The sequence below is a fragment of the Drosophila eugracilis genome, unplaced genomic scaffold, assembly GCF_018153835.1.
Source record: "Drosophila eugracilis isolate 14026-0451.02 unplaced genomic scaffold, ASM1815383v1 contig_408, whole genome shotgun sequence".
Lineage (NCBI taxonomy): Eukaryota > Metazoa > Arthropoda > Insecta > Diptera > Drosophilidae > Drosophila > Drosophila eugracilis.
Genome location: NW_024573270.1, coordinates 1,623,017 through 1,639,407, shown reverse-complemented (window position 1 = coordinate 1,639,407; position 16,391 = coordinate 1,623,017). Strand labels below are relative to the sequence as shown.

General features: G+C 38.2%; 2 protein-coding genes across 3 annotated transcripts in view; both read left to right on the top strand.

Annotated features, from left to right (window-relative positions):
* The window catches only part of LOC108103810 (integrin alpha-PS1), a 49,561-nt gene that overhangs the window by 15,137 nt on the left and 18,033 nt on the right, over positions 1-16,391 (top strand). The gene's annotated exons all lie outside the window — the stretch shown is intronic.
* Positions 9,969-12,821, top strand: LOC108103818. Its single transcript, XM_017209505.2, has one exon. It carries the CDS (start codon positions 11,631-11,633, stop codon positions 12,063-12,065), a length of 435 nt encoding a protein of 144 aa, XP_017064994.1. The 5' UTR covers positions 9,969-11,630; the 3' UTR covers positions 12,066-12,821.

The following is a 16,391-nucleotide window of genomic DNA, read 5'->3' as shown; positions in this document are numbered from 1 at the left end:
CTCGGACACCCTGCTGATCGAAAAACAACAGCAAGTTATGTTGGTGGTAAGGGGAGGGGAAAAGCAATTAATATTTTCCCCATTCATTTTCCGTGGCAAACAATTTTCGCATTACGCATACGCCCGGTGTTGCAGGCTAAATGTGATTAAAACTTATTTGTTATTTGGCGCACAGAACTTGTTTGTTGCCTACCTGAATTCTGCTTGCTCTTGCAGCTGGAATGATGTTGCGCTACTGCAGTTGCAATATGCAGTTGCAAGTATGTGGCTGCCACTGGTGCTGCTGCGGCTTCCGTTTCATTGGATATTTTCAACGCTTCGTTGACGCTGACGTTGATTGCCAAGAGCCGCAGGCGAAATCCCGGATACCAATCGAGATCCCTTAAAGCCTCAAACCCTAAAACCCATTTGCATGTTGCATTGCCCCGGCAATGGCAGCAATTTGTGGCAGCCACACGAGAAATTCCAATCAAATTGCCACTCGTTTTTGTGAACCCGCTTGCAAAAAGTGGCCCTGGCTAAAAGCAATTGTCTGTCATTTAGCCAGCACCTGTTGCACTTGCCGCCTTGATTGAGAACTTGTTGCAGCAGCAACTGCAGCAGCAGCAGCAGCAGCAACTTTTGCAGACGGGCGCGGCACATCAGCTGTCAGCAATTTGTTGTGATCAATTTATTAAAAGCATCTCCGGCTTTCGGGTTGAAGGACGAGGCTGCTCCGCTGGACTCTTGGTAGAACCTTAAAAAAAAAACAGAAAGAAAAGAAAATATATATAAGTAAAGATAATCACAGAGCTGGGACTCATCTGCATAAATGCCTTCGCCATCGCCTTCGGCCCGGAGCCACCCATCCAGTTCCCGGAATTCGCAGCAATTGTTGCACCTTGCCCTGGAATTTGTCATTGTTGTGGCACTACAAGCTTGGTCTTTCGAGAGGGGACACTTGGCAAAACGTTTTACTTAATTCTGAAAGATAAAAGTTGACTTAATAATTAGTAACAAGTTTTATTCATTCTTAAATTTAAAGGAAAAATTCTAGATAAAAATCTAAGAAAACTAAACCATCTTCTGCTGAAATTTTAACATTAACCCACTTTTGTTTGGCAGTGTATTAAGCAAAAGGCAACATTTCTGCTGGTCAAAACTGCATTTACATGTTGGCCAGGGGTTGGGCCAAGAACCCAGAACCCAGAACCCAGTACCCAGTACCCAGATCTCAAAACTTGTCTGAGGGTTCTCTCGAGGGAATAATCAACGGGCGATCGGGGATGCTGGGAAGCTAAAAAGTGTCGGCCAACTGGGGACCTGAAAAACCTCTTCGATTTGCTCCCAGCACTTCAATTCTTTGGGATTTCATACGTATCTCAACATATACATATAAATCTCTTATTCCGGTGCTGAGTAATTTTACTAGATATTCGCAATTTCCTGCCCAAGCATTGTCTCTTACTCAGCAAAGATGTTTTACCTTGACTAAGCTAATTTCTGAATAACTTTACTCATCTGTCTTATGACTTCCATAAACAAGCGCCGGTAAACAGGAACTTAAGGTGATATCATTAATTATTTTGATTTTATTATCTGAAGATGATACGATAAGAAAGTTGGTCAAAATGTAAGAAAAGAGATTTATTTTCCTTAAATATGAACTCTACCCATGCAATTTTTTAAATGAAAATTTTAAGTATTTTCCTTTCAAAATTGTTTTTACAAATATTTCCTGTAAATTGTTCACTTACCGAGTTTCTAATTTGAGTTTCCTTTTAACCAATATTTTACAACTTGAAAATTTTAAGAATTTTCCTTTCACCTGACTGAAATTGATGGAGCATTCCAAGTACTTGTTGTATTTCCTGAGTTTTTCTTTTGCCAGCTCCATTTAAATCACTTTTTTGTTCGCCCATCAATGGCTGCCTTTTGCCTCTGGTCACTGACATTCGCCACATTCCTAATGGTTTGCCCGCCGCCATTCCCCTCCCTCTGGATATCTCAGTTTTCCAACTTCCATCTCAATTCCCCGCTTTCCAATCACAACTTCTCCAATTCACAGACCGCTAATCACTTGGCCACAGCTTCAGTCACAGTCGGGGTCACCATTCAGCCCTCGCTACAGAAATTAGCCAAGTGATGGCAAATGATCTGGAGTTGGGCTACAGGGAATCAGATGTAAATGCGAATGGGACAGTTTGCAGATGGCCCATCCAATCCGACGAACCAATGCGGATGCAAGTCATGAATGCCACCACATTCATGACCAGTGGCACACCAGCAGTATCCAGTGCCCAGTATCCAGTGCCAAAAGCAAAGGGCTGATGCCCACAGCTGCTGTTTCTGCAGATCGCAGATCACAGATCACAGATCACGATGGGCTGTCCGCTCACGCTAATGAATGCTGATGATGACGAAGTGCATGCCAGGCATCTCCCTATGCACAGGGAGAAATATTAAGTAACCTGAAAAAAAGTTATAAATATTATTTTTCTATTCGAAATACTAAGACCAAGAAAACATGAATTACCTTTTACAAAAGATAACTTTCATACTATATAAATGTTAATTAATTTTCCCCAGTGTTAAGTTTTAAGTTCGAAAAGAGATAGGGAATATGTATGAGGAGGCTGGTTGGGAAAGAGAGTCAGGGAGTTGGAATGGGTCTTGTCCAGTTGATGTTTTTGCGTGCCGCAATTTCAATTTGTTTGGCCACTTGAGGCTTTCCTTGCCCCCGAAAACCTCCTCAACCAATTGGCATTTTCCCTGTGCGTCGTCGTCGTCGTCGTCTTTCACTTTTGAGGCTGTCTTGCAGATCTGCCGAGCGACTTGCGCAAGCATTTTACTTTATTGGATGGATGCCGACCACTTGAATGGCCAGCTATGGGCTCCCCTGAAGACCCCCTCCGGTATCCCCATACAGACCCCTTGCATACCCCTGGATACCCCTTGATTTTCCATCGTTCGCCTTGACAGCTTGCACTTGAACTAAAATGCCTCAAACTTGCTGCTGCCGTTTTTTTTTTTTTTGTATTTATTTTTTTTTCCTCTCCTCTCTTCTCGTTTTTTCTTGTTGACAACACACAAATGGAAAGTACAAATAGAAACCGAGCACCGCTTCTATATGTTTTTCGTTATTGTTGTTGTTGTTGTTGTGTTTTACTAACGGACTTCTGCCCGCTTGGCTGCATTTCAGTGGCTTAGCCTTGAAAAATAGATATATGTATACACATCTTCTCCCCATTCGACATACATATTCGATTTGGAGCTGACTGTAAACGGAAATGCATCAAGCCATTTTCTCACCTCGTTTTCTACATATATTTTTCTCCAGCTGGAATCATGCTTCTTGGCCGGCTTTTTATCCGCTTCGTTTTTTTTTTTATCTCGCTGACTTGTCACTCTGTGGTTATTGCTCCCGGTTCCTTATCCCTCTCCCCCTTTTTCAGCTCTTCTTTTACGACCTCCTCTGTCTCTGTCGTGTCCATCAAGCTTATCTTTTTCGGAGGGGTGAGGTTTGGGGGCAGGGGGTGCATCCAGAGCTATAGCTCCATTTACCTGCTGATAAATCCCAACAATTTGCTTCCTCCTACTGTACACAACAACAGAAACAACAGAAAGGAGATGAGAGAAAAGTCTACAGAAATTATGGCAAATCTTTTGGAAGCTAGCTGAAAACTGTACACTACTCTACAAAATACATACATGCAAATTCCATTCATTGCAAATCTCCAAAAAAAAACATCTCATTCATTGCAAGTCCCTTGCCCATCCTCTTTCGTTCTCTCTAGGAGAGAACTAAACAGAATTAACTGTAAATGTCCTGCAAAAGTCTCCTAATTGTCCACAGAAAAGTTCAGTTGTGTCGGCAAAGTGGTAGCGGGCGGTTGTGAGTTGTGTAAATTTGTGAAAATTAAAGTGATTAAAGTTTTTAATTGATTTGTTTATGGAGTTTTAATAAGGTAAGTGTTGTTTTCCCCGTCTAACACTATCTGTATTGACAAAGTTTATTATTAGTGGAGTTATTTGAACTGTTAGTCGATATAAACTTGTGCTTAAATGTATGTGTGTATATATGTGTGTGCTTATACAAACATGCATACGTGGTAGTATGGAAAGTGTTGTTGTATATGTTTTTTTTTTAGCAGAGTTTTTGTTCCAGACTAATTTTTCTGTATCTGCCTCTTCCTTTTTTTTTCAATTCCAGTTTCAGTTTCGCTGGTTATTCTTGCGTTTTTTCTCGCCTTTGGGCGTTGCACCTTTTTCTCATTTGCTTTGCTCCTTCTACGTCTTCTTTGCTCTGCCGAATTTTTATTTTTTTTTATTAATATTTTTCAAACATGCGAGTGGCATTCCTTTCATAATTTATCACAAATTTTAAGGCTTGTTCAAGGTCATCAAATAAGAAAAACAGGAAAGTGTGGAACACAATCGAATCTCGGGCGTGATAAGTCGAAAATGAGTTGATTTTAGATTCTGATTTCGGCGTTCCGCCCCTTTTTTTTGGTCTTTTACACGCCCCTTTGTATAGTATTTTTGCTGACCAGCCAGCTGTGCCAAAATCGACTGACCAACTGACCAAAATCATTGCAGGCTACTGTTTAATTTTCCTTTTGTTTGCGTCCAATCGAGGGGAAAATCCATCAGAAAAAAAAGGGGGAAAATTTATTTAGGAAAGAGGGGGAAAATTCGGGTAGAGAGCGGGGTAGTGACACAGACGGAAGCGTCAACATCCATTAGCCACAGGCCAATGAGCCAATTAGCCAACTGCGAGCCATTCAACTGCCACCCCCAAGATCGATGAAAAACCACTCGAAACCTCAGGCATAAAATGCAACTTCAACTACGATCGCAAAATGCGCACTGCAAGAAATGGTAAAAAATATAAAAATTATTGAATAAATGCAGAAAAATATGTTCATAAAATCAAAATAAATAATAGTTGAGAAAAACTAAAGTTTACAAACCTTTTATAAGCCCAAAAACAGCTCTTAACGATAACGATTAAGTAACAAGAGTATCAACTACCTAAATCCATATATGAAGACCAAGTTTTTTCTCTCCGTGTCCCCAGAGGCTCAGCTGTCATCACTTTCGCTGTCGCCCGATGGAAAATCTGGCCAATTACCCGAGGGGCGGTTAAAGGGGAAAGGGGCATTTTCGGACCTTAGATGGTCAGCTTTAATTAGCAGCCGGCGGCAATCGAATCGCTGCGAATCGAATCGAAACGAATCGGATCGCAATGGATCGATCGCTTGCGCAGTTATTTCATCAATGACATTTAAGGCTTCATTAAAAGTCCTGCAAACGGGCGTGACCTTATTTGGGGCGGTGCGACAGAGAGGGCGATACAGAAATCGAAGGGATATAAATGGTGGATCTCTAAGGCCGCCGCATAAATTTCATTTGATTGGAAAACTCCACTAACGAGCTCAGCGATGGTCACGTGATACAATTTATTTCCTTACAAATTTGTTATTTATAAATTAGGGAAATACAAAAGAAATAAAGGGGAAGGGGAAAATATTTACCATCTGCCATGGTGTCGTACATATTTGCCCTCTGCTCCAGTTTCTCTATCTTATCACAGGTGCTTATTTATGTTTACCATTATCTTGACGGGAATCAGGACAAATTGTGATTCAGCCGCGTGCGTAATTTTCCGCAAATTTCATCAGCCCCAAATAGAACATTCCATTCATGAAATGCTAATAAAGCTAATAGGAAATTTTTTTCTCATTAGTTTTGACTGATTCATCAATAGTGTAGAAAGCGGAAAGAACATCATCGTATTTGGTCATCTGTATAATATTTTCTTTTCATTCTTCTTTTATCTTTGTGTTTAAATATACAACTCTTATTCTTGGCTTATCAACATTTTATTCTTAGCATATCGGTTTTTATTTATAAATAACTCTTTCTTGCCTTGAGCTAATTTATTTATATGTTTGATTTGAGCTTAATATCAAAACATTTATTAAGATAAAAGTTACTTTAATGGTAAATACATTGAAAACCCCATAGAAACCTTGAATAGTATTAAGATCGTGTCACGTAATACGTACCATCTCCAAGGAGCAAATTCAGCTAAGCATCTTCTGCAGATCTCTGCCCCTTCCCAAAGCCCCCTCTCGGAATCTCCTTGGCCACCGCCTGTGGCAGCACCATTAAAAATGCAAGTTGCTCGGCCAGTTGGCTCCGATGGGCTGTTTGGCCAAGGAGCTTGGCCACGTTTCGTTAGCCCGTTTCGCTTTTACTTAACATTTGAAGCCTTTGCGCCGCTAATTGGCTGAAAATACCAAAAATGGCAATGCATGACGACTCGGCACTCGGCGACTGGCAAAAGGAGCAAAGGGGATTACGTGGTGGGAATGGGGTAAAGGTATGTTATGTCCATACGAAACGCTGTTCGGGATGGTCTTTTGGTCTTTGCTGGACTCCAGTTGGTCGATAGTTGGGTCCTACAAGTCGATGTTCCTGGTTAAAAAAATGAAAAAGAAATTCTTTAAAATGTATCATTAATCCATTACAAAGCGCGTTTTTTCATAATTTTATGTTCTACAAAATTTTAATTATTCAGAAAATACAAAACTCTGATAAAATATATACAAAAGTGAAACTAAACCCCAATGTAAAAATAAAATAAAAGAAATGAAATCCAAAGAAATTCATAAGAACTGATAAAGTACTTTTTAAGTATTTTTCCCCTTTTCTTAAATAAAAAATAAAACAATTTCCATATCAATACTGCCCTTTGTAAAATGGTGAATCAAAATTTAGGGTAGATAATATTTTCAGTCATTACTCATGTCCACGATTAGCATGAATGATAAGGGCAATAGCCATCCCCAGGGATTTGATTTTTCAGTCCAGAGCTTTTCCCTAAAGGGTTTTTATCCGCTGCTAATTGACAGTTCCCCTCTTTCTAGGTGGGCGTTACGCTTTATGTCCTATAAATAAATAATATTTATTCGTTTTTTATCGATTGCTGCGTGGGCAGCAGCTGCAGAGGCAAAAAGCCAAAGCGTGGGTGCCAAGCTTCCAAGCTTCGAGGAAAATAAAGAAAAACTCGAAGCTGGCAAATCGCAGGGCGTGCATCTGCTGCATGCAACTTTTCGATCTGCAATGTATACAATCAGTGTTGCCACAAATAGTGTCTCCGTCTTTGTACTTTTTTTTATTGGCATTTTGTACTTTAACCACTTTGCTGGCCTTATCTTATCCAGGCTAAGATATTGAGCACTTCAAAGGGCATTTATCTTCAGACATGGCCACATTTCATGCTATAAAGAAGGGTTCTTAAAAGAAAATATTTTGCGATATGATAAGAAAACAGTTACTATTACTTTTTCTTTTAGTTTATGTTTTTAAAGAGATTTTTATAGGAAATATTGATGTTTTTAGTGTAAAAGTTAGCCTTTAGGTAAGCTAAAAAAGCGCCAACTATTCAGCACTTCAAGAAGCTTGGCTTTCATTCTTCTTTGGCTGCTGCTGAAGCTTGTCGTTGTCAATAAAAAGGCGACGGCAAACAATTTAGATTTGAATTTAAATTAGCCGCTGCTGCGTCGTCTGCCAGCAAACACCAGAAAAGAACCGTATAAAAAAGGGGTTAAAATTAGCATTTCTCCTTTAGCAACTCTCTTTCCAAACTACTTATTTCTATTTACTATTTCTACAGAAATATTAATTGATCGTTTTCTCTCTCGTTTTCAGGTATGTACCGCTTAACCCATTAGCTGCAGCTGTGATTAATTAAGGCACAAACTGTTGGTATATCTCATTGTGAGTTCAATAACAATGCATTCAATGAAAAACAAAAAGAAAACTTAAATACCGGACCCCACTGACAGTTCGCATTTAAATGTCAATCAGAGGGCCACACAAAAATACGCACAAAGGAAAACAGTGACAGGGACATGAACATATATCTAGATATATATATTTATATACTGACATATAGTTGAGGAGTGCGGGTGGTGGTGATATTTAGTGGTGGTTTTCATTAAGTCAGCCGCTTAATGTGATTTTGACAAATAAATTCATCAACACTTCCGCTGACAACTGGCAGATGAGGCAGCCACACAACAGCAACTACTGCCACAGAAATTGCAACTGCAACTGCAATAGAAATTGCAACTGCAGCAGCAACATCATTCACAATATCACTAGAAGAAAATTTCTAGAATTTCTGATCTCTTTTTGGTTTCACAAAATCAAGATTTTTGAAAATTAATTAGCTAGCAGATTCCCTGAAACTTTCATTTAAATCCGACTAATTTGTAGATACATAAAGTTACTTAGCTTAGTTAGTGATTTTATCTTACCAAATATACAGTTAAAAAGTATTTCTCTCAGTGTATAACTTCTGCAAAATGTTAACAACGGCAGCAACAGCCAAACGCATTTGAAATTCAAATTTGAGCACATTTAACGAGCATTCGCTTGGACAGGATAGCAGTTGTAGTTGCGTTTGAGTGGTTTCACTGTGCCAATGGGTATGGGATTCTCTAAGGTGGTGGGGTGGTTGAGAGCGGGTGGTGCAGTGGGTTAGCACAGCCACTGTGTGTGTGTGTCGTTGTTGTTGTTGGCCTGCCATGTCGACGCTCATCAGGCTGACAGCTCTGGCAGAGCGATAAATTTGCCAGGCACCCACCGCTGCAGCACTGCACCATCACTGCAGCTATGCCTTCGCCACCATGATAAAAGCAAAGAAAAAGCAAAACAAAAGCAAAGAAAAAGCAAAAGCAAAAGCACTCGAATTCAGTGGAAGTTCGGCGGCTTAAGAATTCGCAAAGTTAATTGAGCATGCAAACAGATCAGATTCCAAGCCAGGAACACACAGAGAGAATTAACTCAAACTTCTAAGATATTTTAGTTAGAAACATTTTTGGATACTTTTTGAATGTTCTATGATCTTATAGGTTGATAAAATTAACCATATTGATGGGAATTTTAGAAAGTATGCTTCTTAAAATAGGAAAACCTTTTGTTTTTCTGGAAAATGTCAAGGTATAAGTATTAAAAATACTTTTTCTAACCTTTCTGTACTCAATATGTTTCCTAAATTGATTAAAAAAATAATAAAATCTTTAAAGAATTTCATATTTCTTTCACTGTTAAGTATTAACTGAGTGGCTGTGAACCCTTCAAGTTCTTAATGCAGTTTCTGCGCCCCCAATTCGCAGAGTCAACGGAAAAATATCAACGAAAACGTGACAAAGTGTTAAAGAAAGAAAGGGGTGTATACGAAATTTTAGAAGAGCAAATGAGATGGCAGGATCCTGCATATAGGGCGTGCTAAACTAACGGAAGATATTTGAATATCTGAGGGCGAGTGCGAATGCCTTTTTTTTTGCGAGTATTCCAGTTTTGTTTTGTTTTTTTCTTTCTTTTTTTTCAATATCCGTGCAGCCATGTGGGCGATTCTCAGATTAGCTTGACGATCGCGCACAGTCAACCATAAAAGTCAGCGGACCTAATGAACTTGCAAATGTTTATGGGGACTGTTGGTATTTCCATTGATTTCCAAAGCTGGCGAATTTCTAAGATTTTCCTTTGATTCCATACTCAAAGCTTATCGCAGTTCAAATGCAAAACCCACTCGTACATTTATTTTTTATGGCTAAGTTTGTAATAAAAAATTCTGAAAGCTAAGATAAGCCATGAATGACACTTTTTTGTTTAAGGCTTAGCTAAGATTTTAAAAGTTTTTCAGTAAAATTTCGTTAAAAAATTACAAGTATTATTACAAAATCTTTCACTTTTTCAAAATCAAAACGCTTGTTTGGTAGTTTTCCTAAAACGAAGGGCAGGTTTTAAAGACAGGCAATACTCGAGGCTGTTGTGATGCCACAACAAGCCAAAACCAAAACGAATCGAATTCAAAATTGATTGCCTCCTCCGGATGCGATGAATAATTTCCAATGATCGCAGCAACAATAAACGAAGGGCCCTCGAAAAAAACAAAAATAAACAGCAACTTCGAAGGCCTAGTACAATAAGTACACTTGAGCATTCCATCCAGAAAATGAGGCGATACGGATTAGAGTTCAATCGCGATGAACATAACAATTATGATTACTCTCTGGATTTAGTGGAATTGTTCGTTTTTTTTTCCGCCTTTCACCCACTGATAGTGGCTATCGGGAAATAAAACTAACAAAAAAAAAATTATTGCCTTATGGTTCTTTGTCCACCAAAAAAAATTTGACCCAATTACAATGTACATATGCACGAGGGGCATACTATGTATTTAGGGAGGGGGCCAAGTCAGGGAGTATCTGAGATGCTATATATACTGTATCTATTCGACAGATGTTGCCCTACTCCATTTTCGTTTGACCAGATTGCAAGTGCACATAAACAAATAAGTTTAGATATGAATAAGTTTAGAATATGAATTTATGCTGTGAAGTTATGTACAAATGCTAATTTACAAAAAGGAGGTTATGCATTACTGATTACTGATCGGGATTAAGTCTTGTTGAAGTTTCTTTTCTATATTTTTGATTAGTTTTTTAGTTCTAACTTTGTCAACGTAAGACACACTTTTTTAGGTTTAAATGCAGATCTTTAGAAAATTACAAAACAAATTCAACGAGGTCTGACATGATATATTCTGGCTATTATTGGCTTGGCTATGAGAAAAGTACTCTCACTTTAGAGGAAAATAAGGAGAAACCAAATTTCGCATTTTTGTAAGAAGTACCATCATCAATTTTTGCAAAAAAGGGCAAAAATTAATGAAAACAGTTTTAATGGATTTTGAATTACAAACTCAGCAAGATATAGCATTCCATATTTGGAGCAATAATTCTTTGTTATGATATTAACAAAATTCGGATTATTTTTCGAGAAAAATGAGAATCAGAAATTTTCTCAATAATTCGATTTTTCCTCATTGTTTTTTCTAGTTCTTTTAACTACATAAAAATCAACTACAATTTACTGAATAAACTAACTTAATGAATACCATATTATACAGATACCATTCGATAACAGAAACCACATTCAAATGAGGTCGTTTCGGTGCGGTGGCAGATTATCAAGAAATAATATCTAAATAGCAGATATCTGCCAATGGTTCGTATTTGTTTGAGGTTGAGTTTTTTGTTTGAACAGCTGCCAAACTCACACAGGAACAAAACCTTTCTCCTTCTAATTATGCCTCTCTCTGTTCGTCTTATTAGGGTTTTTTTTTTGGCATTTACGATAAGAGAAATCAAAAAATATGTTGATAAACGCATTTGTCGTAGATTTACATATATATTTAGTATCTAAAAAATATATTTTTATGCATTTGCATTAACATAAAATATATTTTAGGACTATCCTATCTTAACTTAAATTGAAAGCTGTGGGAATTTTTAAAATGCTTAACAAACATATCAAATTTTATGAAAACAAACAATAAGCGATATTTAAAACCAAATTTTTATGTTTAGTTTGCAAGTTTGCCTTTCATATTTTCTTCACGTGTTTCTATGGTTTTATAAGCTCGAATTTATTTTCTTATGAAAACACCTCAGCTTGCCTGGAAAACCCTTAAATTCTCTGTGAAAATATTCTAAATAAAAAATAAATTTAAAGCATAGTTTACCTGGAAAAGTCCATCAGCCTTAGAAAGTAGTATTCCCAATCCAAACATGACCGATGAAAGTTCGCAGAGCGGAAGCGGCAGCGAAAGTGAGTGGGAGGAGATTGTGGGTGCGGATGTGGAGCAGGCCAGGATCAGGGATCCCGTGGAGGAACTGAGAAGCAGCCTGTGCCTAAGTATTCTGGGCTTTCCACATGGCACCGATGATCAGTTACTATGCATTTTCACACGATTCTGTCCGATGGCTTCGCATCGCAAAAGAGGCAATGGTCTGGAGTTGCAATTCTCATCGGCGGATAATCTGGAGCGTGGCATCCTTATGGCTAAGCGTCTGGTGGTTGGGAAGATGCAGATTCGCTGGCATGTGGGTCGCCTGGAGGATGATCCAACTATACAGCCACCACCACCAAGGGGACCGAACCAGACCGGCGGCTTTGGCGTTTTCAGCAAACTTCGCAGGGCTTTTGCCAATTACTTTTCTTAGTTTTTGATCTGTTTCAAGACGTTTTGATCTGTTTTTCCTGTTTAAATTGATAACTTGTTCCTGTAATTTCCTGATTAAAAAATTTATCATATGAGCAAAGATATTAAGTTTATATATTCCCAGAGAGCAATTCCTTGGGGGTTTTTAGTGACACATGCAAAGTGTTCCCCTGATGTGTAAAAGTAATCCCTTTGGTATTATCATAAAAGAAAACCCTTACAATTGCCTTTCAAGGCCCTGATTTCCACCCACATAAACCATTTAATTTAATTTAATTGAATGCCACTAAAAATCAACATAACTTAGCCAACATTCAATATGGAAATTTAAAACCCAGACAACATGTTGCTGATCGCATAAAAGTCTTGCTAACTTAGCAGCCACACCACATCCTCTTTCATTTGGTTTCCACCCCCTGGAAAACGCCCACATGAGGCCAAAAATTTAAATGGAAATTAAAAAAAAAAAAAGATAACAACAAAAACCAGCCATAAATAATATGCTCATATTGCGGAGTCTTCAATTAAAACTCATTAACATAATGGCCTAAAACAGCACTCGACTAACTGCTGCTGAATGTGACAAAAATAAAGCAATAACAGTGGCGTCGACTGCCGATGCCACAAGGGGGTTAGGGGGCGGGGGTTTTGTGTCTGCCTTCAAAGTGAATTTACTTGTCAGTGTCGACGCGTGTAATTTATGCAAATTTTATGCGCACACCACCAAAAAGCAAAGCACCAAAAAGAAAAAAATAAAAAATTTATTTACCAGCGAAACAAAAAAACGCACAAAAAAGACAGCAAAATAAAAACATTAAACGCAAGGCACGCAGAAATGTTTTTCTTTTTTTTTTTTTGCTATATAATTTTTTTGGAGGGCGGAGGGGTGTGTCGTTTTCATTTTAGTTTATGGCGACATAATTAAAATTTATACGACTTACAGCCCGCATTTACAAGGCAACACCCCTTTTTTGTTTGTGGGTCTTTACAGTACAGTGATAACACTGGCCTATGCCATCGATCAGGCTTTAGTTTTGATATCTTATCAAGAATTTTGTAATACCAACTAATCGAATATTGTGCAAGCTAAAGTGGGGATTGGTTAAGGATTACTTAAGGTCTTAAAATGTGTGTCTGTGTTTTTTAAATAACTATAAAACATTGATTTTATATCAAGCGATTTTTATATATATTTTTTTTCTTTACTAATATAATTGCTTTAGCCAATACTCACTGTACTTAAATGTGTGGCAACAAGAATTGTGTCAAATTATGAGCTGAAATTGAGAAATTCTAGGCCTACTCATTATGGTTCTATCTCTTTCCTTAGCTCACCTTTTTTTTGGGGCTCGCCTCTACCCGTCTCGTTCCCACCTGACACTTTTCGCCGTGTGTGGCCACGTCAATTCCTCTCGCTCACTCCCCACCTTCACTTTAGTCTCTCGTTCTCGCATAATTCTTTCAAATCCAAATCCAAAGCCAGACAAAAACAACACTAAATTATGAAGGAGCAGGCCCTAGTCCTGCTGTCTCGCTCCGCAGTTCAAGACACTGAAAAAAATAGGTTGTAAATATTAATAAATTTAACAAAAAATGGTTTTTGCTGAAAGTTAAATCATAGTTATCCTAGCTAATTTTGTCATAGAAACATTATTTGGTTTTGGTTTTTAAATACTTGACGTTTTTTCTCAGTGTCTTGTGTTGGTTCTTCCTCTTCATCTGTTGCTGTTTGTAATTTACCTGCCAGCGAGTTGTTTTGTTTACCTTTGCCGGCATTTCCCTCTTCACCGGCTATCGCTCACCTTTTCCCCTCGTCCTTGTCCTTCATATACCGTACATCTCGTTCTCTCCTCCTTTGCCTTCTCCCTGCTTCTACACTCAAGGAAAACAACGTAATAACAAATAAATAAAGATTGTGAAGGTCATAAAAATATGGTCAGAATTGTAAACCGAAAAAAATGTATAAAAAATATATCCATTTCATTTTTATAAAATTAAAAAAAAAAACTTAAATATTTGTACAAAAAGGTTACCTAAAATCATTATCATCATAGTTTTCTTTCTGTGTAGACCCTTCTTCAGTTGCCCTCCACTTAGCGACCGCTATTAAACGTCATTGTCTCCAAGCCTTCTTCGCCTCTTCTTCAGATTCTTCTGGATATATAGCAGCTATATGCGTGTATTTGTTTATGGTGCGGCTTCGTCTTTGTCATGAAAGGATAATAAAAAACGAAATTATGTTTAAATATGGCCATCCCCCTCGGAATCTCCGCGTCTCGCTCTCTTTTGGGGCATAGGCGTGTTAACATTTTTATTGTCGCCATGTCAGTTCCCATAAATGTGGCACACACACACACACACACACAACACCCGTATAAAGAGTGAGAGATATAGGAACGTCCATAGCCAGCCCTGACCTCACCATCTTCCCACTTCCAAGTCCTCAAGTTGGAGTGTTAACATAAAGTAGTTTCTTAAAACTTGATATTAACTATCTTAGTTAGGGCTATAGGTCTTTTAAGAGTAGTTTCTTTTTATAAAGTTGGAATAGATAAAGGCAATGAGCTAGACTTGGTTTTAAAAATAGTAATAATAATTAATAATAGATTACTAAAACTTCAAAGCGAAGTTCATAATCCCTAATGGCAATGTCTTAATCAAAAATTACAGACCAAAATCCCCCCTGAATGATTATGGTCAACAGGTTGCCATCGATTAATTGACTTCGATTAAAAGGGGCACACTCTAATCGCTGGTCTTTCTTCCGTATTCACTGTCCATATGGCAAACAGTTAGAAATTAATTGGATTGCTTCCATTAACCGGCAAGCGATATTTATCGTTCGGTTTATCGAATTAATCAAGCATCCTCCCTCCCCTTCCTATACATATTCCCCCCTTTTTTTTTTTTGAAGAAACTCTTGATCTTTGCTAGGCCTGCAGCAACAACAATTTGTTTACCAACAATTTATGAGCAGAGCAAGCAAAAGTCAAAAGAGGGAGGCCAAGAAGTACAGTCAAGCTTCAATGGTTTGTACTTTCAGAAGCTTCAAGACTTCCCTTTCTTAATTAAATGTCTTAATGTTACTGATCTGTAAACTTTAGTCATAAACAAAGTTTAATATATTGAAATAGCATTTAAAATGAAACCTAGCGAGTTTTTACTGTAGCGATAAAGGCAATGCCTAAAGCTGCGCATGCGCATTTGCCAGAGACAAATTTCCGAACGCTGATCCAAACGCTTGACCTTGCCATCAATTCTCATAATGGAAATGGCTTGGCAGTCGGGGGAAATGGAAATGAAACCGCGCTGGGCTGCTTTCCCAACAAAAACAACAACGAGAAAATCCAAATACAAAATGCGATAAGCCGCGGGCCAATTTGTGCTACTTGGGTTACGTTGGATGCTGGAAGGGGGGAAGCTCAAAAATGCACTGAGAAAAATGTGTTATGAAATCTCTAAACTCGAAACATAGTTTAGGAGCTACAAAGGTAGAAGGTAGGAAGAAAATACCCCACCAAGGGGGGCGGGCTACTTTTGTTAACCAAAATATCTCATCTTTATTTTTCTCTCTGCAGATGGGCGAAATGTATCGATGGTGGGTTGGTGGTTTGTTTCGATGGTTAGTTGGTTAGCTGGGTAGGCGGTTGAGCGGGCTACCGCAGCAATTTAACGCTCCAGTGGTCACACACACATACACACATTATGGGAAAACCATATGTAGATCAGTGAATGATATACAAAAGCCAGCCAAACATCTGCATCTGTGTTGACCCACAATTAATCAGAGCCTCAGAGCCGCACAGCTGCGGACAACACACGTGAAATTTTGGGCAGAGAGTTATCAGTTAACACTACTAGGCCCATCGGGGCTGCATTTCCTGTATCAATTTCCCATTCGGTTGGCCAAATTAACGAGCCGTGAGCGATGACCCAATCGAATGTAGAACGAGGTTGGTCCCAGCAACAAAATGCGCAGTTTGCTCATTTTCCCAGAGTTCGCTGTGTAGGCCTTACCCTATTTTATGCCCCGACTTAATTTAGCCGCTCATTAAAAAGTATTTTTTATGAACGAAAAAATAAGTTGACAAGCCAAAAAGAAAAAATAAACAAAAAGAGACTGTAATAATAACTATTATTATTCTAATTCGATCAGAAGGGTATTGTAGTGCAGCCTAGTTTTTCTATTGTACTAAAAATGGGTTTAAAGCCCATTGAAATGGTAATTTTAGAGTAAATCTAAGTCATATTATGTGATCTCATTTAGATTGTTTAATTTTTTAGATATTTGATGTTACAAAATTTGGGAAAAAACTTTCTTTTTAAA